Consider the following 23220-nt stretch of genomic DNA (forward strand, 5'->3'; position numbering starts at 1 on the left):
GCCCCAGCAGAGTCGGCCCTGCACCGCGGACCCCGCACTCCAATCCGAAGCGGGTCCTTCCTTCATGGAAGGATCCAGTGCAGCCCAAGGCAAGTCACACGTTCTGTTTTAACCTAGGCTTAAAAAGCTGGCATACCCCTCAAGAGCCACATCTTTGTTGTTACTTTTTTAGGAGGGGAGGGAGTGATGAGGCAAGGCCCTGAGATGTCCAGGGTGAGCCCAGGGCTTAGACACAAAGCCACAGCTTCAACATGCGACCAAAAGGCTGTCAGTGGGGGCTGGTGGATCCAGGAGATTCTGTGCCTTTTCCCTTTACACCGAGTACTCAGACCCGGGCGCCAACCCCCTGTCACGTGTGGCTCATATGAGAGTGGGGCTACCACAGACTCTCAGGAGCGGTGAGGTCGGTCACTAGCGATGCCCGCAGCCTGTCCCCTGTGACAGAGGAGCACGTCGCAGCTCACACACAAACCAACGTGCAGGGAGAGAAACAGACACGGCTTGTTTATTAGATCGCAGGGAGGAGGCCTCTGCCACAGACAGAGCGCTGCTTCTCAGAGTCTGTATCAAGAGCAAGACAACAGTTGAAAATCCTATTCCTGAGAAGAAGCAAAAAGTTACAATTTTGCAAACAAAAATAACAGATGATTTTAACAAAAGATAAAAAACTTTTTTTTTTTTTTTTTTTTTTAACAAAGAACAAAATTTCAAGTATTATTCCAGATGACATGGCAAACCCAATGCAGGACAGGACTAGTGGAAGCAAAGGCTTCTCGCACTTCTGGGGAAGGGGCTGCTGCAGTGGGCGGGGGCACCACCAGGGCCAACCCGGCCCGCAGGAAGAAATGAAGGTCGTGGGGCAGCTCAGCGGGGCCTGCAGCTGTGCTGCCAGAGCTAGAAGCAGGCACCAACGCTCTGCTCCGTGGCAGGCTCAGGGCGGCAGCACCCCAACTTCTGCCCTCTTAGGACGGGGCCACGCACTTGACGCTGGGTATCTAGGGTTAGCAGTTCTGGACATCTGATTTTTTCTTTTTCTAATAAACAGAAACATATGTTTATTCTCTCAAATACCCTACTATCCCAATTTTAGTCAATTTGTAAATTATAAATTATATTACTTGTGCTACCGTGTGTGATAAATCTCTCTAGAAGATAAGCACCAAACCTATTACGAAAATGTCTAAGACGCCGTGGCTGGCCCCGCAGCAGGTGCTCGGGTGTGCCCTGCAGGCTGTAAACTTTTGCTCCCTTTCCCTTCAACAACAGACTTTCCTTTTTCTCCCACGAAAGCTTCGTTGGGAGAGAGGTCTGTTCTAACCATAGTTCTGAGAAAGGTACAAAGAGCAAACCTGAACGTCATCGTCTCAATGGGAGGGGACGGCTGACCGCAGTTCTTCTGGCTGAAGGGCTCTTGGCGGCCCTGAGCACAGAGGAGGGGTGGGTCGTGCCGCCCCAGGCCTCCCAGGCCACTGGGGCAGGGGGGTCTTGCTAAGAAGGTCTCACTCCAGAAGTCACATTACAGTGCCAGACGTAGAGACCCCCAGCATCCCCTGGGGGACTGTAAAATGCCCTTAAAATGTCTGTATCCGGTATTTTCTGAAACGTTGTCATTGACCTCCGATACCCCCGAGCCACCTTGGTGCCTCCTAGATGCTTAGTTCTTGAACCTTGTCTGTTCACAGATATGATTGAATTTCCTGCAGGGAGAAAAGAGTGAAATTACACAAGTATTCACACAAGAGGATCCTGAAGTCACACCCTGGAAGAACGTGTCGAGAAGCTGACTGTGGATGGGGCAGCTCACGGCAGCATATTTTCAATACCATCCAAGAAATTAACCCCCATGGCAGCCTTCTTTTTCCCTTTTAAATTTTAAAAGTCAGACATTTTAGGTAATTTTCTTGGAGAAGAGATTTAAAGACTCGAAGCCTCTTCAGTGTCCCCGCGGCACCATGGGCCACCCCGCAGGACCGAAAGACCCGCCTGCTGGGCGATGGCACCATCACCTCCCTTTGTGAAGAGCAGGGCATCCCCAGAGGAAGACAGGTATGCCTTTGCTGTCCTTTCCCGAGTTTCTATTAAGAAAGATCAGTGAGTGGGGCGCCTGGGTGGCACAGCGGTTGAGCGTCTGCCTTCGGCTCAGGGCGTGATCCCGGCGTTATGGGATTGAGCCCCACATCAGGCTCCTCTGCTATGAGCCTGCTTCTTCCTCTCCCACTCCCCCTGCTTGTGTTCCCTCTCTCGCTGGCTGTCTCTATCTCTGTCAAATAAATAAATAAAATCTTTAAAAAAAAAAAAAAAGAAAAAAAAAAGAAAGATCAGTGAGTTACTAGTAAAATTTCTTTCCCAATAACGAAACGGTCTTCTATACACTGTCTATGCTCAAATACAAAACAAGGTTTTATTCCACAGAACTGGTCTTCGAGGGGGCCTGTACGTCGGTCCTTGTCACCTGAACTAAGGGCACACTCTCAGTGACTTTGATTTGATCCCATGAATAACTGGGGATCACAGCAGCCTCAAACAGCATCAGTCCGTGAGACTGAACATCATCACCTCACCCACACCTACAGATGACCCCACGTGGCCTTGCAGGTGTCACTGTGAGCAGGAAATGCCTGGTGCAAGTCCCTGAGTTAGAGCCACGACAGACACGTGCTCACGGCACCAAAGACAGACCCAGGGCAGCGGCCCAGGCTGGGGGCACCCAAGTTCTCAGTGACCATGGCACTGACTCACAACGCGCTAACCCTCCGTGCATCAGCAGGAATGACAGCTGTTCTGCAGAACACAGACACGGTAGCACTCGTTTGTATGCCATGTGACTTTAAACAAGACGACGAAATTAGTATATTCGCAAGTCGATAATTAACTAGTTCATAAACATCCCTAAAAGCTGAGGTACCAACTTGGCCAAAACACTTCAAAGAAAAAAAAATCACCTTCCTGTTAGGAAAACGGGGGTGTGCCTTTCTGCAGGAGGCCCGTTTTGGTGCCCCTTTCCCAGCCCCGAGGACCTGTGCCGGCACTCGCGCCCCGGCCTAGCAGAGCGCATCACTCACATTGCGTGGTGGGCCTTCACCTGAGTGCGACAGTTGCGGCCCCAGTAGCAATCAGGACGGGACGTTACAGCCACTAGAAGAGAAAAAAGATGTAACGCACATCACACCCACAAGTCAGCTCCATAAACTCGAGTCAAGACCCAAGGAGACAAACTGCGGCTGACAGGCACAGCATTCTGTCACACTTTGTAACTAGTGTCCTTGGCCTGTCCCAAGATTTCAGGAAAGGAAAAAAGTTTAACTGAAAACCCAATTCAGGAAGCAAGACTACTACTACAGTTGTCTACAGGTTGTTTTTGTGACTCTCGTTTTGGAAGCCCACGTCCTGGCAGATGGGGCCAGAGCCTGAGCTGACCCCGGGGTGAGGAAGGCCCGGAAATAAGCACGGTCTCCATGCAGCCTGTCCGCCTGGTTTTGTCCCTGCTGAGGCGGACGTCCGCTAAGAACGTGGAGCAAAGGCCCAGCACATCTACTGTGTGAAGGAATGCAGAAGTCAATCTAAGCAGACTTGGGGGCGAGGGGGCTTCCTTACCTGGCAACTCAGAAGCAGGAATGTTCTGCCGATACTGGTAGGTCAGCTCTCGGAAGCTCCGCAGGCCACAGCAGTAACACAGCACGGTGTTCCCGGTGATTCTGTAATCTGGAAGGAACACAGCCTCATGTGGCCATGCCAGTCAGCACACAGCATCATGTTTCCAGAACAGAACAGCTGTGGCCTTGCAAAGTAGCGGGAAACCTGGGCACTGATCCACACAGGGGGCAGAGACAATGGGCCAGACATTCAGAAAACGAGAACGAAACCAACTTATTTCCTCACAGCAAAATAATTCCACTTGGATAAAAAAAATTCAAATATCTTAAATTTTTTTTTCTTTCCTACAATCTTTTTTTTAATAATATTTTTTTATTATATTATGTTAGTCACCATACAGTACACCCCTAGTTTTTGATCTGAAGTTCCACGATTCATTATTTGCATGTAACACCCAGTGCACCATGCAATACGTGCCCTCCTTACTACCCATCACCAGCCTATCCCATTCCCCCGCCCCCCTCGCCTCTGAAGCCCTCAGTTTGTTTCTCAGAGTCCATAGTCTCTCATGGTTCATTCCCCCTTATAATTACCCCCTTCTTCTTCCTTACTTCTCCTACTGATCTTCCTAGTTCTTATGTTCCATAAATGAGTGAAACCATATGATAATTGTCTTTCTCTGCCTGACTTATTTCACTTAGCATTATCTCCTCCAGTGCCGTCCATGTTGCAGCAAGTGTTGAGAAATCGTTCTTTCTGATGGCTGAGTAATATTCCATTGTATATATGGACCACATCTTCTTAACCCAGTCATCTGTTGAAGGGCATCTCGGCTCCTTCCACGATTTAGCTATTGTGGACAATGCTGCTATGAACATTGGGGTGCATATGGCCCTTCTCTTCACTATGTCTGTATCTTTGGGGTAAATACCCAGTAGTGCGATTGCTGGATCATAGGGTAGCTCAATTTTTAACTTTTTAAGGGACCTCCACACTGTTTTCCAGAGTGGCTGTACCAACTTGCATTCCCACCAACGATGTAGGAGGGATCCCCTTTCTCCACATCCTCTCCAGCAATTGTTGTTTCCTGCCTTGTCAATTTTTGCCGTTCTAACTGGCGTAAGGTGGTGTCTCTATGTGGTTTTGATTTGAATTTCCCTGATGGCTAATGATTTTGAACATTTTTTCATGTGTCTGTTAGCCATTTGTATGTCTTCATTGGAGAAGTGTCTGTTCATATCTTCTGCCCATTTTAGGATTTGTTTACTTGTTTCTCGTGTATTGAGTTTGAGAAGTTCTTTGTAGATCTTGGATACCAGTCCTTTGTCTGTAGTGTCATTTGCAAATATCTTCTCCCATTCCGTGGGCTGCCTCTTAGCTTTTTTGACTGTTTCCTTGGCTGTGCAGAAGCTTTTTATCTTAAAAATTTTTTAAAGTACTTAGAGAAGTGAGTCTTATTTTTCTCTTGAGTTATTTCTATGCATGTCACAAAAACCACACAGCACACAGGAAGGACTTGTAAATCTGCCCACACCTTAAATAGCACAATGGAAACACACACACCAAAGGTAAAATACTAACCAATTAGGGGAAATCACATTTGCAACATAAATGACAACCTGTTGCACCTTTAAATAACAAAGGCATCTACCTACCCAGACCCCCAAATCCAGACAGCCCAATATGGGCCAAGGTCACAGACAGGCCAGGGAACCGTGAAACAAAAAGATCTTCAATTCTGTTAACGTTCCAACACAGGCAGACAAAACGAGGGCTCACCCAGTCTGCCTGTTCTGTATTTACAAGACCCGAGAGGCAGATGCAGGGCAGCCGGCTCAAGAAGGTGCTGCCTTCACACCCGAGGCGCATCCTGGGGCAGGACAGTCACTACGGCAAAGCCCCAGCTGTGCACAGCGCGGTCCAACGACCCTACTTATTTACTCTAATGGAACACTTTCTCAAGCCTACCATACTGCATGCTCACTCAGGAGCTGCAGCCCTGCTTCAGGGAGTGAAAAGGAGAAGATCCCTTAATATCCTCTACTCACGAATCGGTGAAACACACGACAGTATCCGAACACCACAGAATAAAGATCAAGGCATACTGCTAAGCAAACAGGCTCAGAGGAACGCGTGCAGCAGGGCTTGGTTTACGAGGACGGTGTGCACGTGTGGGCAGGCGAGCAGGCATCGCCGCTGCGTGCTCGGGCGCTGGGATTCCCAGCGAGCTTCCTGGACCCTTCGTGCCTCCCTCTGTCACCCACAGGTCTTTGCAAGCCGTGTCACCCTACAGTAGTCCTTAGGAAGCTAACAGAGTTCAGGCTCAGACGACGGGTCTGGGCAAACCCAGGGCTGCTGCACAGAACACCCGAGACACTCGTGAGAATGTGTCCATAAGACAGAAATTGCTCAGAAGGATCCCCAACAACTTCTGAAGTCTTTCATGATAATGTATGTCTTAGAAAAAAAAAGTCATTTGGGGCGCCTGGGTGGCTCAGTCAGTTGAGCGTCTGACTCCTGGTTTCCATACAGGTCTCAAGTCATGATCTCAGGGCTGTGAGATCAAGCCCCGTGTTGGGCTCCGTGCTCAGTGGGGAGTCTGCTTGAGATTCTTTCCCTTCCTTCTTCTCCCTCCCTCTTTACTCCTCCCTGCACACATACGCCCTCTCTTTCTAATAAATAAGTAAAATCTTAACAACAACAAAAAAGGCATTTGCTGATTTTCCTGCAGCCCCCTCCCTCAGTGACAAAAATCCCATTTCACAACGTATTGGGTGTCCCTGGGAGACAGGGCAGGCCTACACCAAGTCACCAACACACCAAGTGAGAGGCCAATGAGGACCCTGAGGTTTGGGAACAACCAGCCCCAGGATCTCCATGCTGACAAAAGGTGGAGCCCCAGTCTCTTGAGCTGTGCCCCTCCTTCCCCCGTGGCAGCAAAATCCTGGACTATGTCACGTGGGCTCACACGTAACCTTAAATAAAGAAAACCAAAAGTATCAGCGCCTTTCTGTCTGCCTCTTCAGGCTGGGCAGAGGGCAAGGCTGTGCAGGTGGGAAGTAGCTGGGCAGGAGCTGCCAGGGTTCGGCCTGGCAGGTTTTACTGCCTCACAGGAGGCAAAGGCACCACCTCTGGAGAGAGGACAGCAAGTGCAACGATGCTTACCAGACAGTAAAAACGCTCCCCTCTGCAGAGCCACCAGACTTTCAGTCAACATGTTTTTCCACGTCAAACCCCTGGTTGCCAGGTAATTCTGTGATGGGGAAGAAGGGAAATCTTAGCTACTAGCTTGGAAGAAGAAACACTAAAATGACAAGAAGGCAAACATTTCATAAAAGGCCCTTGAAGGTGGGTAAAGCCACAGTACAGGCAAGCTAAACATGGCAGCTGAGGGGGAGCCCTGTGTGCAGTTGGGGGGGGTCTGCTTCCAAGATCACAAGACACCGGGAGAGCCCAAGACCGGGATGCCCCAAGCCGGACACGGTAACACGCTCACCATCTAGTTCACAAGGGTTCTTGTCTGAGATGCTTTGTCAGAGCCTCGAAAGAGGGCTCGCTTCAGAACTCTGAACGTGTGAGTTAGCACATTCCCGCTAAAACTCTGCCAAGGCTCAGGAGCGGTGGGACACCCAGCCTTGCCTGGAGCAGCCCTAGAGCAGCAAGAGGCCCCTGGCCACGTAAGGAATGCAGAGGGTTTGGGTCCACGCTCTGCCCTTCAGACACACAGAGCTGCCTGGCTCCTTCTGTGCGAACCTACAGAAAAGCACCGCGTGGCCATCTAAGCAGAGTGCGGTGGTGCTGAGGGGCTGGCCATGCAGGTGGGAAGACCCACAGGTCCTGTGTGTGCAGCACTGCACATGAATGGGATAAAGGCACACTCTTGGCAAGGGACTGATGTGCACTTTAAACACTGAGATTCTAAGAGCCAGGCCAGCTTCCTAAAACATAGGAAGGAAAATGTCAGAAAGGAGGAAGCCAGAAAGAGGCCCTGATTCCACTGAAGGGCCAGCCCACTCCCCACCCAGACCCAGAAACTCTCTGCACGGGGCAAGTAGGCACTGGAGCCAATTCCTGTGCATTCATGGCACGACGGGCATGAAGGAAATACCTCCTTTTCGGAAGATGGGGAAACACAGAAAAACACCCATGCGGCGCACTCCGTGGCAGCACCAGTAAGAGCCACCAGGAGAGCTGAATACTTCACCCACGCCTGTCCGGGGAGTCCGTTACCTTGAGGACATCCGACTCGTAGTGGTTGTTGCTCAGAACCCCGTCCAGACACCTGTCGCCCAGGTCTAGCTCTGCCAAATGGAGGGAAGCAAAGTCACCCGTCTTACAGATGTTCTATGAAAGCATCACTCATTGACACTAAGATAACCAAATTTCCTTTCTTACAGAGTCTGGAAAGAATAAAAAGTTCCATGATAAAATACGGTTTTAAAAAGAGAACAGGCAAAATGACTTCCATTCCACTCCTTCCTGAAATGGATGGCTCGCTCAGTCTCCTCAGCACCTGGTCTAGCGCTGTGAGGACTCAACTCCGCGGCCTGACTGGGCGTTTTCCTTGCGCGTGAGTAAACCCTCCCAAATGAACGCAGTACCCTGCGGTTGTTCTGCTATTGCTTGGTTTTGAGCTAGCACAGAGTGACACTTCTGAATGTCAAACACAGCGTTATGTCAGGAAAAAGTAGGGTCACTAACGATGGCCTCCCCCAACTCGGGCCATGCTACCCAGTCACCGCCCTCAAATGCACCGAGAGAATACGCAAAGGCTGAAGCAACTCAGCAGAAAGCCGGCATTACCACAGAACGGGGCCAGGCAGCCAAGGCAGCCGGCCCGGGCACAGCCCCAGTACAGGTGGCAGAAAGGCTGCAGGCACACGGCACCTGCGGACACAGCACAACCGCTAGTCAGGCCATTTCAGCGAAGAAGAAATTCAAATAACCGTTAAATAAATGACAAACTCAATTTTAACAGCAACCCCAAAACTGCAAATTAAAGCACTGTATTTCATCTATTACATTTAAAAGAGACACATTTAGGGGCATCTGGGTGGCTCAGTCAGTTGGGCATCCGACTCCTGATTTTGGCTCAGGTCATGATCTCACGGTCGTGATATCCAGCCCCACGTCGCGCTCCTTGCTCATCGGGGAGTCTGCTTGACATCTTTCTCTCTCTCTCTCTCTCTCTCTCCCTCTGCCCCTCCCCTGCCCTGCTCTCCCTTCCGCCATGTGCGTGCACTCTCTTTAAAATACATAAATAAAAATCTTAAAAAACAAAGTGACACATTATAGAAATATTATGGTCCCGATGTGGGGACAAATACCAGATGCAAACTTCAGGAAGAGAACCACCCGTACATGGAAAGTTGGTGTATGACAGGAGTAGGTTATCAGTGGATGGAAAGAGACGGTTATTCAATATGATTGCATGGAGACAACCGACACTGCAGATGAGAAAACACAGCCATGTCTTTACTTCCCACCATGCACAGCAGTCAACACCGTTCTGAAACCTGAGCCTAGAAGGATCCACAGGACAGGCTCCATGGTGGGGAGGTTGCTCAGGCAGGCAGCGTACACGCACACCCTTACTCACACTGCTGGGGGGCGATGCGGGGGTCCTGCTCACGTTCTGCCCTCCGGTCAGGCATGGGCTGGAAGCAGCAGGTGCATATGGCATGGCTTCCTTGCAGGGCACACACGTAATCCTGGGCTGCAGAAGGGACAGGATATTCAGGCGGCACATACCGGCACACAGGCACAGAGAACAGGTCAGACCCACATCTAGGGGAGCGGCTGGAAAGCACACAAGGAGACCGATCCACAAGAAAACCGAGGGAGAACTCAGACCTGTTTTCTTAAATGACCAAATGACAGCCTACCACTTAAAAGGAGCATTTTAAAATAGAATGAAAAATAAGCAAAGTGACTTTTTGGTTCAGCAGTTGTAGTAAGATTTCAAAGATCACTTGAAGGTTTTCCACCATTTCCTTAGGCCATAAAGCACACGCCATAAAACAATAAAGCAAGTTCTACATTAAGCTCTGTGTCTTCCAAACAAGTGACAGGCCTGGTGGGCATGACTGGCGGACCCCACACAGGTGCTGAGCCCAGCCCCTGGACACTCCATGGCCGCACAGGAGGCTCCGTCTGTGCGCACAAACTTGCTACAGACCCCGTCCCACTGCGGACTTCCATATGCAGTCTGAAAACGACGGAACCCACCTGAGGAACGGCAGTCAGGAGGTGACCAGGCACCGCACTGCCCATCCCTGTCCACGGGGCCTACGGGAACCCACGGAGAGAGCCGCAGCATGGCATCATGGCAGATGGCTATGAACACGGCTCTGGGTCACAATTTTGGATCAGTGGCCTCATGACAGGCTCTAAGAAACCGGACCCTGTGGGGCCATGAACTACAGAATGGCCAGGGCCAAAAATGTAAGATTCCACCTGTCCTCTTTCCTTTCTTGATGGCATCTGGCCACTGCAAACAAGCAGCAGGCAGAGCTCAGGGTGGCTCTGATGACACCATGACCCACTGCTGAAAAGAAGCCAGTCTCTCACTGGAGGGGCCCACGTGGGTTGGTCACTTCTGCTTTAGCAAGCAACCCTGGGGGTACCAACCGCCCGAAGCGACAGGCTGGGCATCCCAAATGTCAGGCTCAGGACTGAATCCCCCGGACTGTCCAAGAGCAGAGATCCACAAGAGAACAAGTTAACTCTCTGGTTTCTTAGCCCAAAACAGACTAGAAGAAGCAACAGGTTAAAAGCGGTGGCAGGACCATGGAGGCAGTGACAGGAGTTGGGTAGGAACGGGAGAGGAGGCCGCAAGAATGACAGCTGTGTCCTGTGTGGCTATGGCAGGATGACAGCACGGAAGGTGGCGTCTCACCTGCCGTGACACTGGTAGATGTCGACGGTGCATCTCCAGGAGTCGGTGCTGCCCCGGGCTCGCTGCCAGGCCCTGGGCAGGGGAGGGACTGCCCCGCCTGCCTCCGGTACTCGGGGCACTGTCTGCATACGATGTACGGCTGGCTGCAAGGAAAGCACACGAACACCTGGAGTGCGGAGCAGCAGGGCAACCCCTGCTCTCAAGCATGTGGGTGGAGGCAGCCATGCCCCTAGCCCTGATGACAAGACCAGATCCAGATCCCAAGCCTGAAGGCGTCTTCTCTGCTCACTGTCCCCCACTTCACACCTCAGCTCTGCACCAGCTGCCGTCACCCAGTGTGTGAAGGGGAAAGATGGCCTGTCCCCGCTGGGCACCCAGTCCGTGCTCACCCTGGAGGAGTAGATGGAGGGCTCTGCTCCTCGCCACCCTCATCCCCCTCGGCGGGTGCTAGCGTACGGAGACACATCCTGCCCACCCCGTACTTCAGCACAGCAACCCCAAGAGCGCGGCCGCTCAGTCCCCACATGGGGCAGGACGCGCTCTCACAGGCCCGCTGCTGGGAGAGCTGTGAACTACTAACAGAGGCAGACCCAGCTTGCCCAGTGCACTCAGGACTTCCACCCCGGGCACCTAAGAAACTGCATTCAAATCAGAGCGCAACATGCCACAGCTGAATGCTGCTGTCATCTAGCGGCTTCCCCACAGCCAGCAGAGGCCCTGCCCGGCCCAGCTTTACACACTTCTGCTGAGCTTGCCAAAAACACAGATGGTAAAAACCAACCCACAGGCAGAAGAGACAGACTCCCCTCATTTCAGAGGATGCTTCCTGAGCCTGCCTCTGATGGCAGAGCCAGTGAGGGAAAAAGGGGAAGACCTGGCTAGAAAAACACCACCAGTGAGAAAACGCTCAACCACATTTAGGAACGAGACAGCCTTCGTCTCAGGCAACACTGAGTACAGGCAGCGTTTCCTGACCTCCCTCCACAAACCTCCAGGAGGCCATTGCTAAGACCTTTCTGACGGGCACTGGATGACACAGGTGCCAGGTCCAACCAGGCACCCGGGTCAGGCTCTCCGACCTGACAGCTCCACTGCCATCCTTCCCTCCGCAGACTAGTGGACAAAGCTGTAGCCGCAGGGCGTGTGCTGCAGCACGGCTGCTCGGGTCATGACACCGGGAATTCTACAAAACCGTGTGTACGGTACAATCGCATCTTTGTAAAAGTACTTGTCAGTATATCGTGTTTTACTTAGTTAACAAAGGAAGTACGTGTGGCGACATACACAAGTGGCCAGAAGGATACACAGTAAAATGTTCACGCCAAAGCGATTTTTGATTTCTTTCTTCTTTTGCTTGACCATCATTTGTTTCATTACAAAATGAAACAAAAGATAATAAATTTAGGAAGTTTGATTTTCGTCTTTCTAAACGTGATGGCCTCCATCTGAAACTCAGACGGTAGACTTCAGAGTCAGGAAACGGCAGCACCCCACAGAAGCTAAGACAAGGTCTCACAGGACAGCATCTCTCAGCCAGGTGGCTGCGGCTTTTCGACGGTACTATCCTGACACATGGTGATAACGCAACTCCCCACGTAGAGCTCGACGCTCACTGGGTGAACTACAGAGTAAGTGCACGTACATGGGACAAACAACATGTTAAATCGTGACATCGCTGTAGCCAGGGCACCAAGGCACCTGACGAGGCGTCAGCAAGTAACAGGTGTGGGTTATGGCGGTCTTCATTTTAGAACAGATGTCAGTCAAGCCATTCACTAGCCACTACACCTTAAACTCAAAGGGTGCTGTGTGCCAGTTACATCTCAATAAAGCTGGAAATAAATACAGATAAATAAGAACAAAAAACAAATGTCGCGTGTATAACCTGAAAATGGGGGGGGGTATTGGAGGAGGCAGGATAGCAAATACCCACCCGGTCACCCGAGTGAGCGGCTGTCCTTGGCCGGTGCCCACCCCATCCTTGCCATGGTCAAGGCAGGCAACGTCACTAACTGACATCCCCCACGACAAGCGAGGCCAGGTGATGCAGGAGCTGGACTGCTCGGGGCAGAACCCAGACTCCGTGCTGCCTGCCCGGCTCCCTGCCCCACTCAGAGCCAGGCGTAGGCTCACCTAACGTCCGAGGACTCGCTGTCCACATCCGACAGCTCCAGCAGGTCCTCCGAACTGCCCTCCTCGTCGGAGAAAGACCTCCTGACTTTGGGCTGCAGCATGTCCTGCGTGATCTTGTTCCTGGCAGCCATGCTCCGCACATCTTCCTCACTGCGACTCTTGTCTGCAACGCAAAGGTCATGGCTCTACTGGCTGAGGGGCCCCTGGCGAGACACCCGCAGTCTCCAGGAGCTGGGCAGGCTCCCCACTTGCCTGGGTGCTGGAGAAGGTAGGCCTCCACCAGGTTGTTCAGGATGTGGTTTTTACAGATCCTCTCGACCGGACAGCGGCAGGTGGGGCACAAGGTGGAGCGCTCCATCCAGCCGGAGTAGCAGGCCGCACAGAAGGTGTGCATGCAGGGCTGCAGGCTGAGGGCACAAGGACAGCTCTTCAGATGCCCCCGCAGAGCACGCGCAGGTGGAGCGTCTGTGTGCCACCCCACGGCAGCCCCCCAGACGCCAGGGCACATGGGGGATGGCCTGCCTGCAGCATGAGAAGCAGGGACCCCGTTCACGCTGCCTCTTTCCCCAGAGGAGGACGTGGCCTTGCTCAGGCTGACGGTTGGTTACAAAACAGAAGAGTGAGCAAATTACCCACCCACCCACTGAGCTCATTTGACTCAGCAGAGCCTAGAACCCATGATTCTCGGGTGCGACACCCGCCAGCATTATGGGGCCCACTGCTGGCGGCATCTGCACCCTCAGCTAATGGACCGGGAATGCCACCTGCCCTCCACAACCCACGTGAGAACCGGTTCCCGTGTGAGAAGTGTTCAACCTCAACTATTTTAACTTGGTCCTTGTTAATTAAAAGAAACCAGAGGCGACAATCTGTGCTCCAGGAGGGACAGTAGAGCAGGTCGTGACTCCAGGAATATGAGGAACAGGGACACTAAGTGTGGAAAAGGCTGGCGTTTAAGTGGAAATTCAGACGGCTCTCACTCTTTAAGTTCCCGCAGGCAAGCAAGGAGGGCTCTCCCTAAGCTGCTCCGGGGCCCCTCATTCCGGGGCATTCCGTCTGTGTTAACTACGACATTCCCTTAAAGCTCGGCACAGTTCTCCTGTTCCGCGTCTGCCGAGCACCAGGCCACTGGGGTCACACGGAACCTGTGCCGACCGAGGCCATCCCACATCAGCCTCGCCGGCTGTTCTACAGCCTTGGTTATGGGCGCCGGGGTTTGTGCAGGTTGGCCACACGAGTGAAACGACAACAATAACCTCCGCAGCGTCGAACCCGACGTGACCCAGAGGGCTGCTTCCCCGCGGCCGCCCCTCCCCAGCCGTGACGCTCCTGCAGGCCCCCCGCCGCGGTGCGTACCTCACACAGTCGTGCAGCAGGTCCTGGCAGATGATGCATGTGAGGGTCTCCTCCATCTTGTCCGGTTTCACGGCCTCGGGTCTGACGTTCCCGAGGCTGGTGTGCGCGTCTCTACCCTGGTCTGTAACCAACAACTGCAGGCTCAGGTCCGGCTCCCCATCTGTGAGAGAAAGGCTGCGTTCTGACCGCCACAACCAAGGGAGGAAGCAGCACACACTGGGTCCTCTCGTTTCATGAACACCTTAACCTACGACAGAAGACACAGCTCTCGCCGGTGTTTGTATTTTAAAGGGCATTTTTAAGAAGTTTCATATTCCAATACACTTAAGTTTTGTTTTAGAAGAACAGTTAATGACATAAAAAGAGGCACTGAGGACACATACTTAAAAGATAAAGGCCATTGTGGCACAGTATGTGTGTAATGTCATTCTTCTTTAAACAAAAAACGTGACTTGTGTACACACTGGAAAGCACACTCTCCGACGTTACCAGGAGCTGTGAATGTTTTCTTCTGCTGGTGTTCTAGAGTGTTCCTGTGCTGCTAACCACAGATTTTTATTTTTAATTAAAGAAATACTTGCACACATTTACAAAGTCAAACATTAAAAAGAACACAAAAGCAGCAGCCTTCTGCCGCGGCCTAAGCTCCTGTGAGTGAGTGACCTCTGTGTTTTAGCCACGTCTGCTGGTCTGGACTCCGCATTTCTGAACCGTAATGCGTGTTTACGTTCATCGATTTCAGACGCCATCTCCTGACATCTATCGAGGTAGAGAGGGGTTCTGCCCCCTGCACAGTACTCGCACTATTATTATCACACGATTACTGGTTCCCGTATCGTATTTCCTTATTATGCTTAGGTAAATACGCACTGCTGAGCCAAAGAGTATACTGTAATTAAGTTTTCTTCCCTATAAAATTTTTCATTTGTGCTGGAGTAAAAAATGGTCTCATCTTTATTTCTTTATTTTTAAAAGATTTTATTTATTTATTTGAGTGGGGGGCGGGAGGAGCAGAGGGAGAAGGAGAAGCAGGCTCCCTGCTGAAGAAGTAGCCTAACTGGGACTCGATCCCAGGACCCCGGGATCACGACCTGAGCCAAAAGCAGACGCTTAACCAACTGAGCCACCCAGGTGCCCCCCAAAATGGCCTCGTTTTTATACTTGCTTATTTTATGTACTGTTGCCAATTCCTTCCACGCCCTCCCCAAGCCAGTGAATTCAATTTTCCATCCAACACACCCAATATTCTAGTCTCCTTCCCCGAGGCCCTCCCTCCCAGAGCCTCTTGGTCTCACTGCTCCAATCCTCAGGCTGCTGTCAGGCCTACAGCACAGCCATTGTCCCACTTACATATTCCCAAATATTTTTTAGTCTTTTTACGTGCAGATTTTCCTCTAACTTACCTTTATGAGAAGGTTAAAACTATCACTTAAAGACAACGTATTGGGGCGCCTGGGTGGCACAGCGGTTAAGCGGCTGCCTTTGGCTCAGGGCGTGATCCCGGCGTTATGGGATCGAGCCCCACATCAGGCTCCTCTGCTATGAGCCTGCTTCTTCCTCTCCCACTCCCCCTGCTTGTGTTCCCTCTCTCGCTGGCTGTCTCTCTCTCTGTCAAATAAATAAATAAAATCTTTAAAAAAATAAAATAAAAAAAAATAAAGACAACGTATTTTTTTTTTGAGCTTATTTATTTTTTAGTAAGCTCTACACCCAACATGGGGCTGGAACCCAAGACTCCTAGATCAAGATTCAGAGTCTCCTCCGACTGAGCCAGCCAGGCACCCCCAAAGACAACACGTTCTTAAAAAATGATTGTCAAATCAGGACAGAACTGCAACTCGGAATGCTCTGCGTCCAGACCATGAGCATAACCTGACAGTAAACACAGCTCAATCCTGATGATGTCAAAAGGAAAGAAAAAGCTCAGATTTCCATTCCAAAAAAGCTGAGGCACCACAGATGTCTGCCTGAGACACATCCTCATACTTCTGCAGAAGGGGAGGCCCCACCAGGAGCAGCTCAAACCACCTTGCTGGGGCCCCAGGCACTCTCACAAGGGCCAGAGACACACAGAACCCCGAGACTCTGACCTCCTTTCATTCTCTTCCTGATGGGCTCCAAATCCTCCTGATCCCGGGGTTCTGACAGAGAAAAGGATGCTCCCTTTCTGTCTGGGAGAGCTGAAGGAAAGGTGGGGATTTCATCACCTGCCACAGATGGACCACACTCTTTCGGGGGGACGCCTGCATCTCTGGAGCCTGTGAGAGGGACACACAAGACAGGTTCTGATTCATCTGCCCCAGAAGAAGAAAGCATGGCAGGTCAAACATCACAGATTCAAGTCAGGTCTAGGTAATCCAAGATGCTGTGTTCTCAATAACATACACTCACTAGAAATACTCACCAACACTTCTGAAATGCATTTGTGCCCACTGCTGTGCTAGGTGGAGCTGGAGCACATTCACGGGGGTCAGCCCTGGGACGTTCAGTCTAACCTGGGGCCAATCCACATGCTAAGCATTGCCGGACACTCACCATTTGTAATCAACACAGAGGCACACTCACCATGCTGTAACCAGCACAGAGGCACACACAGCAGCCTCCCCGAACAGGGATGCAACAGGCAAGGACACGAAGGCTAGACAGATGATACGGATGGTGAGGTGATAAAGGGAAAGGAGCAGGAGTAACTCACAGGGAAAGTACTGATCTGCATAAGCAAGAAGCCAGAGTCATCAACTTAAATGAGCTCTGCAGAAAGGTAAGGAGACTTTCTAATAACCCTTTATCTAAAGACCTAGTTTATAATACTATACTACAATTACTTAGTGGTAAGCACTGTCATTTTGAAAAAGAAAGAAACTGCCCTACGGCCGCCAAAGGAAAAAGGTTAGAATTGTTTGGGGAGCAAATGTGCTTATACCCCAAGGGAAGAAAAGAGAAAGCTTCAAGGGCTGGCTCCTGGCTCCCACTCTCACTACAGGAGGGCCCCCCGTGCTGAGTCAAGCTTCTCACCGCAGAATGAAGATCATGATGATGGTACTTCTCCAGCAGACCCACGGTGAGGATTTACTTAGAACTTACAAAAGCACCTGGCACCCAACCTCACACTCAGCAGGCTGGTTATTTTCTTAGTATGTATACCCTTAGATAGATACACAGAAAAATTTTCCCAACTTTACACAACTGGAGCTAAGCTTTCCATCTGAACAATTTGCTTACAGCAAAATTTTTTCTGTTTATGATTTTATTTTTTAATTGCACAATATATAAATGCGTTGCCCTTTTATAGTAAAATTAACAACAGTATGTATACACACACACACACCACATTCTCTTTATCCATTCACCCATCATTGGACACTTAGGTTGTTTCCGTGTCTTGGCCTTTGCGAATAAGGCTGCAGGAACATGGGGGTGCAGACATCTCTACGAGAGAGTGATTTTACTTCCTCTGGATATATACCCAGAAGTGAGATTACTGGATCTAATGGTGATTCACTGTTTGAGGACCCTCCACACTGTTTTCCAGAGCAGCTGCATCAGCTTGCACTCCCACCAACAGTGTAAGAGGGTTCCCCTTTCTCCACATCTTCACCAACACCTGTTATCCCTTGTCTTTCTGATGCTGGCCATTCTAATAGGTGTGAGGTGATACTTCATTGTGGTTTCCTTTAATGAAATTAGAACATTATCAAAAAAAACTACCAAAACCTAACCACTCATATTATACACCGTACCATGTATATAGATGGAATAGAAAAAATTTCTACTGCTGAAGTAGGTTTTCCTTATAGGCCACAGCTGTTTTATGCTTTCATGCTGAAAAACTACTAAAATAACTACAAAACACACAGCTTGGCACTAGAGACAAAGCATATTTTTATATAGGCAGATAGGTGGAGAGTAGCACGCAATCCAGAATGCCCACAACTTTCCATCTTATCTGTGCTCATACTCAACACGCCCTCGGACCACACTCAAGGTCACTGAATGTCACTTCTCCTCCTCTTGGGACTGCCAGCACACGGGTGAGCCCTCAGGTGGGTGGAGCCAGCAGCGGGGCAGCACAGGCCCTAACTGTGCCGTGTCTCTGCGGTTTAAGGGCCCCAGGTGACCCTCTCGAGGGCACATGAGCCTACAGAACCTGAAGAACCCCAAGCATCTGGGTAAATTTTCAGTCTCGGGCATGTTTTCATCTAGGTAGTGTGATCGCCTTTTCTGTTCACTTGAGGTGATGATGCTAAAACAGGTAAGTCAAAGGCCTCTGCGAAACAGGGACTACAGTTCAGGAGTAGCAGGAGACAGGCTGCAGGGGCTCTTGTGGTCACTGGTTTGGTCTATGCTGCTGGTCTTCTCTTGGAGGTGGTGGGCGAGATTCAGATGGTACTCACTATCCGCAGCCTTTTTTGTAACTAAGCTTGCCCAGTAAGTACCTACGAGGCCCTTTCATGGATGCCCTAAAATAGCACATCAGAATGTTACTGTTCACATGGGGTGCCACATATCTGGGAAAAGAGTGGGGTGTGTTGTGTGGAGCTCGCTGCCGCTGCTGAGTTAGGCTGGGCAAAGGAGGCTCTGGGTAAGGAAGGTGGTGGGTGCTACGAAGTCTTAATGAGGACAACAAACAGGAGAGATGGAGATGCCAAGTAAAACCCAAGTTCGCAAAAATGGAAACAGGTTCAAACAGTGTGGGAGAAAGGCGGGTTCGGGTCTCGAGGAAGCATACTGAGCCCCTGTGTTTACTGCCTCCCCTTTCCTAAATCCCACGAGAACAGATACAAACATAAGGACTATCTTCTAGCAGGACAGCCAGGTTGGCCAAGGGGATGGAGGAGTCTTCTGGAAACAATTCCTTTGCTACTGCTGAGCCCACAATAGAGCTCTTTTTACAAAGACTTTGCTGGTTTCTGCCTCTGAATGTGGCTGCAGCAGGTAGAGTGCTGGCAGCCTTCTTGCAACCACAAGATTAAAAGAAGACAAAGAGGGGCGCCTGGGTGGCACAGCGGTTGGGCCTCTGCCTTCGGTTCAGGGCGTGATCCCGGCTTTACCGGATCGAGCCCCACATCAGGCTCCTCTGCTGTGAGCCTGCTTCTTCCTCTCCCACTCCCCCTGCTTGTGTTCCCTGTCTCACTGGCTGTCTCTATCTCTGTCAAATAAATAAAATCTTAAAAAAAAAAAAAAAAAAAGAAGAAGAAGACAAAGAGGCAACATGCAATGGACAGAAAGTGTCTGCTGACATCTTGAGCTGGTGAGCCAGGGCTAGGCTGCGAGTCTCCAGACTCTGTTCTGGGAGCCAGGATTTCCATTATTCACAAACACACCCTGAGATTTAAGAGGGTCTCCGTGCACTACAATGTTAAAAATGAGAGAGGGAGGGGCACCCGGGTGGCTTAGTCAGTGAAGCGTCTGCCTTCAGCTCAGGTCATGATCCCGGGGTCCTGGGATGGAGCCCCAAGTCGGGCTCCCTGCTCAGCGGGGAGTCTGCTTCTCCCTCTGCCGCTCCCCCTGGCTTGTGTGCGTGCTCTCTCTCTCTCAAATAAATAAATAAAATCATTAAAAATAAATAAATAACATGTTACTCTGGGTGAATCTTGAAAACATTATGCTCAGTGAAAGCAGCAGACACAAAAGGCCACAGAGTACATGATTCGACTTGGCTGAAATGTCCAGAAGAGGCAAATCCAGAGAGACAGAAAGCAGGTTAGTGGTTGCTGGGGTGGGGCAGTGACTGCTGATGAGTATGGGGTCTCTTTTTGGGGTGATGGAAATGTTCTGGAATTGCACAGTGGTGATGAATGCACAGCACTATAAATACAGTAAGACCCACTGAAGTGTACACTCCAGCCGGGTGATCGCTATGGTATGTGAAAGACATCCCACTAGAACTACAAGAGCGACCATGGTACCACAGTCTCCGACTTTCAGCATTGCTACTACAGGTGGAACAAGACATCATCTGCTACCTCGGCAACCTTGCTACTGAGAGCCTGATGCCTGATGCCACCTCTGACTTCCTCAGTGGCTTATGTTAGTGACCAGAAAGCAATGCAGCTACCACCCCGAGATTCCCGTCTCACCAGAGCTGGAGGAAGGCGCTTGCCCTGCAGAGGCGGGCTCCATGGAAGAGGTAGAAGCCGTGGGGAAGAGGTCCGATGTCGACGTCGATGGCTGTGGTTCCTCAAAGCACGCCTGAGTGGTGGGCGATGACGGCAGGACCTGGGGGTCGTCACCTTGCCCTGCACCTGAGGTATCTTTGGTCACGTGGAACACATTCTCTTTATTAGCTTCTGCAAGCACAAAAGGAGCAGAAAAGCATACGATCAGGGTTCAGCTGGAGCACCACTACTCCAGGCAAGACATTCCAGCAGATGAAAAGGCTTTCCTGGTAAGAATCAATAGCCCTTACTACGCATCCACTTTGTTACGCTCTCACTTACCAAAGGAGTCTTGTGTGATGCCTTGCTTTTCATTTAACGATTCATAGAGGTATGCCACGTCTAAAAGGAAATCAACCAAATCAGAACAGAGTCTCCATGCACCAGCCAGAACTCACTTCCCTCTTCGTTTCCTTCCTGTCACTTCAGTCCCTTTGTCCTTGTTGACTACGTTGACTTACCAGCTAGTAACAACATTAACCAGTTTAAGGGATTTCAAAACAAGTGACCCAAAATATCTTAACAAACTTTAAAATAAATAAGACTCAGGAAAAAATGTCGGGATCTAGGAGGCAGACTAGGGAAGGCGAAGTGATGAATCTGTGCTGTGCTTGTCACTTCAAACTACCAGAAGGAGCAGACACAAGACCCTGCCATGTGGCCAGGGGCTGGCTTCGACTATGCTGACATTAACCTGAGAGTATTTCCTCCCTCTCCCAGTTCGGGGGTAACTTTCGAAGAACTCCCTCAACTGTCCCTGTCCTGTATCATTCTTCTTCCCCAAACACAGATACTCAGATCTGGAAGATCCCGAATGGGATCCAATCAGACATCTGTCGTCTCCTGTAAGGTCTCCAAAAGCAGAGCGACCACTGGCCTCCAGCCCCTATTCTAGGTCTTACTTTCCACAACTCATGTTTCCTCTGCTCAGTCACCTAGCCCATCCCTGTTCACTTCTCCTGGCCCTTTTGAGATGCACAGCTCGTGACCATGAGATTTCTGAAGAATGGCTGGGACTCAGACCTCAATGTCAACACCCCCATTCCTCAACAGACTTGACTCACACCAAGAATCTACATCAAAAACAAAGAAAATGTAGCTAACGCTAACATTCCTAAGGGAAATAATTGCTTCAGCAGACTTCCTTTCAATGACGCTTCCCAGCTGCAGCAGGACCTCCCCGCCACGAACCACCCGTGTCCACCCTGTCCACTCCCTCTCTCTTACTGTGTTCTGGCTCATTCTTCCTGTACACCAAGTAGATGACATCTCCCGTCTGCAAAGGGCAAGTCTGCTTCTTAACAACCTTCAGCTTGTTAATTACTGTTCCATTGGTGCTGTAGAGACAACAAAATTGCAATTTATCCTACTTAAAATAACATGGGAGTTAAAAGTTACTTTTTCTACCACCACTAGGAAAACAATTTAATATTACTGCTTTGAAAATGATAAAATGCTCGTAAAAACAATGTAAATATTTAAGGAGCCATATATGCAAGTGCCACACTATAATTCTGAGAAAAAGCTTGCCTGTTGCCCCCTTACTGACAGTCAAACCAGCAACCAATGCCATCAACATGTCTGCTTTTCCCCACGCCACATTCTCCTCCATCTGCCTCCTGGTGGACCCCTGGACTTCTACCAGCAGCTCTGATTTCCAGCTTCTCTCCCACTTCTGCATTCCGCTCTGTCCACAGATCTACTCCTCCCTCCAGGATTTCAACCGGGTCAGCTCATTCCTGAAATCAGCACTGACACCTCTTAAAGAAACAGGTTCCAAGGGGCGCCTGCGTGGCTCAGTCGGCTAAGCATCCGACTTCTACCTCGGCTCAGGTCTTGATCGTGAGTTCAAGCCCCACATTGGGCTCCACACAGGGAGTGGAGCCTACTTAAAAAAAAGAGAAAGAGAGAGACAGGTTCTGAACAGAAGCAAATAAATGCCAGGCTATGGACTGGAAGGTGGCATGGTCTCTCAGTTGGGAGGTCACTCCAGTCAATCAGGGAGCACAGGTGGAAGAGGGACAGGCTGCTGAGGGGACAGACAGGAGCCTAAGCCAGATGGGACAGGATGGAACAGCACTTCCCCGAGGAGGGACTCCCGAGTAGAGACCTGACAGAAAATCATGAGTGGACGAAGCGCACACCACAGGGGGAACAGTGTACAAGACAAGAACAAAACTCAGCCAGCAAGCAAACCAACCCAATTGCAGGCATTCCAACCACCCAAGCTTAACTCTACGGCTTCACTCCTAAGGCCTCCAGTGGTGCAGAGGCCTGATTTTTACATCTGAGCAGATGCCCACTACTTTGGTGTTCTGTAAAGGGCCAGAAAGCAAACAGTTCAGGCTGTATAATCACACAGTCTCTGCCCCAACTACTCAGCTCTGCCTCTGTCACAGGAAAGCAGCCACAGACAGGCCCCAATCAAGGAGCTGTGGCTGTGTCCCAGTGAGACTTCACTTACAAAAGCTGGTGGTGCTACCCACTACAGCCAGGGTCTGAGCCGCCAGGGTTCTCACAATCTACTCTCATGCTCTTTCTAACCAAAAAACCTGATTTTACTCTTCTACTTAAACCCCCTTGATCACTTCTCACTGTTCTCAGGCTGAGGTCCAAACTCCCTATTGTGGACACCAGAGCCTTCATGCGGCAGTCTACTGCCCGGCTTTGCACTCACCACTCACTCTGAGCACGCAGAGCCTGCTTGTGCCTCTGGGCCTCAGCACCTGCAGTTCCTTCTGCCTGGAACACCCTCTCCCCTCCAGCCACCTCAGCCAAGGAACGTGATGGCCTCTAGAAGCTGGAAAAGGCAGGGAACGGATTCTCTCCTAGAGCCTCCAAAAGGAAACAGCCCTGCCAGCACCTTGATTTTAGTCCAGTGAGACCTGAGTTAGACTTTGCACCTCTGACATTATAAGATCATAGCTCTGTGTTACTTCAAGCCACTAAGTTTGTAGTAACTTGTTACAAGGGCCACAGGAAGCTAAAACCGTCACATGGCCAGTATTGGAAAGCCAGGCCCTGGCACAGGACAGCTCCAGAACCACGGCTACATCATTGTGCATGAGGTCAGGCTGAGAA

The 23220-nt window shown here is 50.5% G+C and overlaps 1 protein-coding gene across 3 annotated transcripts in view; it reads right to left on the reverse strand.

The window, feature by feature from the left end:
• Positions 1–477: 477 nt before the first annotated feature.
• Positions 478–23220, reverse strand: part of CHFR (checkpoint with forkhead and ring finger domains) — a 28430-nt gene continuing 5687 nt past the window's right edge. Inside the window, exons 4-19 of one of the 3 annotated variants that reach the window (XR_003320521.4) lie at positions 21367–21476; positions 20422–20481; positions 20062–20271; positions 16072–16239; positions 13982–14141; positions 12878–13032; positions 12626–12788; positions 10493–10635; positions 9194–9310; positions 8398–8481; positions 7825–7895; positions 6760–6847; positions 3595–3702; positions 3063–3135; positions 1350–1697; positions 478–1034 (exon numbers count right to left, since the gene is read on the reverse strand). Coding sequence is in view for 2 of the 3 variants with exons in the window: in XM_026514624.4 (XP_026370409.1) it covers positions 1655–1697; positions 3063–3135; positions 3595–3702; positions 6760–6847; positions 7825–7895; positions 8398–8481; positions 9194–9310; positions 10493–10635; positions 12626–12788; positions 12878–13032; positions 13982–14141; positions 16072–16239; positions 20062–20271; positions 20422–20481; positions 21367–21476 (1753 nt within the window). In the remaining variant the exon portion in view is untranslated. Of the gene's footprint in view, positions 1698–3062; positions 3136–3594; positions 3703–6759; positions 6848–7824; positions 7896–8397; positions 8482–9193; positions 9311–10492; positions 10636–12625; positions 12789–12877; positions 13033–13981; positions 14142–16071; positions 16240–20061; positions 20272–20421; positions 20482–21366; positions 21477–23220 lie in introns of all 3 variants that reach the window. The other 2 variants (XM_026514624.4, XM_057305771.1) reach the window with 2 other exon arrangements.

The sequence above is a fragment of the Ursus arctos genome, unplaced genomic scaffold (assembly GCF_023065955.2).
Source record: "Ursus arctos isolate Adak ecotype North America unplaced genomic scaffold, UrsArc2.0 scaffold_34, whole genome shotgun sequence".
In the NCBI taxonomy this organism is placed as follows: Eukaryota; Metazoa; Chordata; class Mammalia; order Carnivora; family Ursidae; genus Ursus; species Ursus arctos.